Below are 3,104 nucleotides of genomic sequence, written 5' to 3' on the forward strand. Positions count from 1 at the left end.
GGATAAAGGATGACGTGCCCAGTAAAGATAGTTCGCCAAAAGTGGTTGAGCCTGTGAGTTCCACCCCGGAGAAAAAAAAAAAAAAAAAAAAAAATCTCTTAGGATTTAATAAGATATATGGTTTAGTTACTCAATTCAGTCAAGTATGTAAATTAAAGAATTAGAATAATTTAAAGTGAAATTTAACTACTGACGAACATATATAGTGATGTGAACTAGCAGTGAATAAATCTTTACAAAATAAAAGTGTCATCAGTCGTCTTTGAAGAACAGATTAGAATCTTGTGTAGTTAGTGCGCTTTGTCATCTGTGTATATATAAGCCACAACAGTCCCTAGAACCTAGATCAACTCTTAGATGTTTATCATATGAATACATCAGCGATGAAAGAGATCAATGGCTCTTGGCCACTGTACAACTGATTTATATGTTTTTCCCCTTATACAAATCTCATGACTAAAAGGGTGAAAAGTCCAACTATTTTCATTTTGTGGAAAGAAAATCATTTTTGGAGTTTTGAAAGTGAAGAGGGCTTAAATGTATTGTTAAATATATTGCAATGTTCTTTCACCTCTAAAAGTTCAAGAGCAGGAGGGATTGAGAACATCTGCAGTCCCCAAGGGTCCAAGGAATGCTCATTACATTTACAGAGTGCTAACTCTGTCATTTCCTGCTATCAGAGTCTTATTTTGTAAATTTTATTGGGTGTTATATTTTTTACTACATTTTTTTACTGTGTCCTATAAGATAATTCTTAGTCTGCTTTTTAAACAGTTTCCTTATGGTATGACCTACATCATCGCTATTTATTTGATCACAGTGTGTATTCCTGATTCCCACTTCCCACATTCTAAGCTGATAGCTGCATAATCCCCAAATATATTCTCACAATGATGAATTCCAATATTTTATGACATCCCAGGAATTTCACTGCCGCTGCCCATCGATAAGAGTGATATCTTTGCTATTTGGTGAGTTCCTCAGAATATTAAGTACATTTGTTAGAAGTATCAGAGGCTGAAAAGAAATATCCCCCACTTATAATGAAACGTTACAAACAACTTTAACATTCAGCAGCAGGAGAATAATTAAGTTATGGTAGAACCATGCTATAGAATAGGATGCAAACCCCACTAAGAATGTAGAATTGAATTTATGGACATGCATTAGGCGCCCACATTAAGTATTATTTTTTCATTTAATTCTCACAACAAATCCATGGAATTTTGTTTTTAGGTAGTGAAACAGACTTGTCCAAAGTCACACAGGTTGTAAATGGTGCTGCAAGAGTAAGGCCTGAATTCTGTGGCCCATCAAATCCATTTCCTTATCCAATTACACTATAGTAGCTCATTAATGTCAAAGCTGTATGTGGATTGTTGACTCTGTTATAGAGATTTGGGACAAGATGGACAGTGTCCTACATAACCTTGGAGAATATGAAAGACTTATGTAATAGTGAAAATAAACACATCTAAATGTCAAAGCTAAATTACATCTAAAATACGGACGTTTCATTCTTCTCATGAATGAAATAACATTTAAGAGCACATTCTAATTCCAGTTACATGTGCTAACCAAGTCAAGAGTTTTTAGGTATCCTCAGAGCTGATTCTCTGTTTAAAATATCAAATTGTGAGTGAGGAAAGAATCATGCTTTTGCCAAAATATAATAGTTCATAGTATGAAATATCATTTGTATGCCTGTTTCTATAACCTATCGTTCTTTTAATGCTTACAGATGGACAAAAGAGAAAGAAATCTTTGCGAAAGAAACTGGATTCACTAGGAAAGGAGAAAAATAAAGACAGAGGTAAGAGACAATAACTAAAGCAAATGTATCTTCCATAGAGCATAATGGTTGGATTTGGTTGGAGTTTTTGAATTGCATAGATTTATGTGGTTCATTTCTATTATGAAAGCTACAGTTTTGTGATTAAGAGATGTTTGGATCTATTTTTCTGTGTTTGAATATCCCAGTGCTGAACTGATTAATTCAGCTGGTTTTAGCACTGTAACTACAGCCAAGTGTGTGGTTCCAATTATTCTGTCCAATCAGCTATGTGTTAAGAGGACCTGGGTTGAGTAGCCTTGGATAGCATGCCTAACACTAACCAGCTGTCTGGCAAATCTAGACAATTAGGCAGGCCTAGTTGAATGAGAAAAGGTTTGGATTTGCCTACTACCACTGCAAGAAAGAAGCAGTCTCCACCTCATGATTCACTGAAGATGAGCCAGCCACAGCATTTTTATGTTAGAGTACAGAATGCTTGGTTGGTGCTCCATAAGTTTTGGCAATTACTGATTTTCATCATAGTGATTTGTGTCCATTTCTATGACTGTTTAGGAAAACAGTGCTTCAGCCACTCTTTCAGAGACATATGTGGTCATTTTGAACTTGTGCTTTTTAGTTGTAAATGGAACCTGGACCCCATTAGCATAGACCCATTTAAAAAAATAATATTTTTACTGATTCTTTGAGTATTTTGTATGGGGAATTTTGATCATATTCAGACCCATTCCCCACCTCTCAGATTCACCCCTACGTCCCTCTTTCCTCCTCCCAACAGAATGGATTGTGTTGAAAAGAGTGAATTAAAGATGGAAGACAAAGTAGAAGAATTGGATCACTCAGTAAAGGTCAATGAGGTTTTTGTAATATGTGAAAGGAACACAGGAGAATTTTGGAACACCCAGAAAATCCCTAAACTTCTATTGATGGGCATAGAAGGAGAAGAATACTGTAGTGAAGGCATAGAAAATATGTTCAACAAAATCATAGAAGAAAATTTGCCAAACCTAGAGAAAAAAGATTCCCATCCTGGTACAAAAGGCCTACAGAGCACCAAAGAGAGAGGACCAGAAAAGAAATTCTCCATGACACATAGTTAATAAAATACGGAAAATATAAAGGAATGGTATTGAAAGTTAACCCATGAGAATAACACCGGATTATATGACAGCTCATTTTTTCAGGTTTTTAATTATTTATTTAATAACCACATAATTAGAAGCATTTCATTACAACAGAATTGACATATTCAATAACAATTTCCAGAGCAAAGATGCATCTCTTTCAAAATAGGGTATAAATTTTTAGGTTC

At 34.9% G+C, this 3,104-nt stretch overlaps 1 protein-coding gene across 4 annotated transcripts in view; it reads left to right on the top strand.

Annotated features, from left to right (window-relative positions):
- The window catches only part of Arhgap6 (Rho GTPase activating protein 6), a 563,361-nt gene that overhangs the window by 496,982 nt on the left and 63,275 nt on the right, over positions 1 to 3,104 (top strand). For all 4 annotated transcript variants that reach the window (XM_008852904.3, XM_008852905.2, XM_029555998.1 and 1 more), the window contains exon 3: positions 1,742 to 1,813. In XM_008852904.3, the coding sequence (XP_008851126.1) occupies positions 1,742 to 1,813 (72 nt within the window). The remainder of the gene's footprint in view (positions 1 to 1,741; positions 1,814 to 3,104) is intronic.

The sequence above is a fragment of the Nannospalax galili genome, unplaced genomic scaffold, assembly GCF_000622305.1.
Source record: "Nannospalax galili isolate Female #2095 unplaced genomic scaffold, S.galili_v1.0 scaffold606, whole genome shotgun sequence".
NCBI classification, from domain to species: domain Eukaryota; kingdom Metazoa; phylum Chordata; class Mammalia; order Rodentia; family Spalacidae; genus Nannospalax; species Nannospalax galili.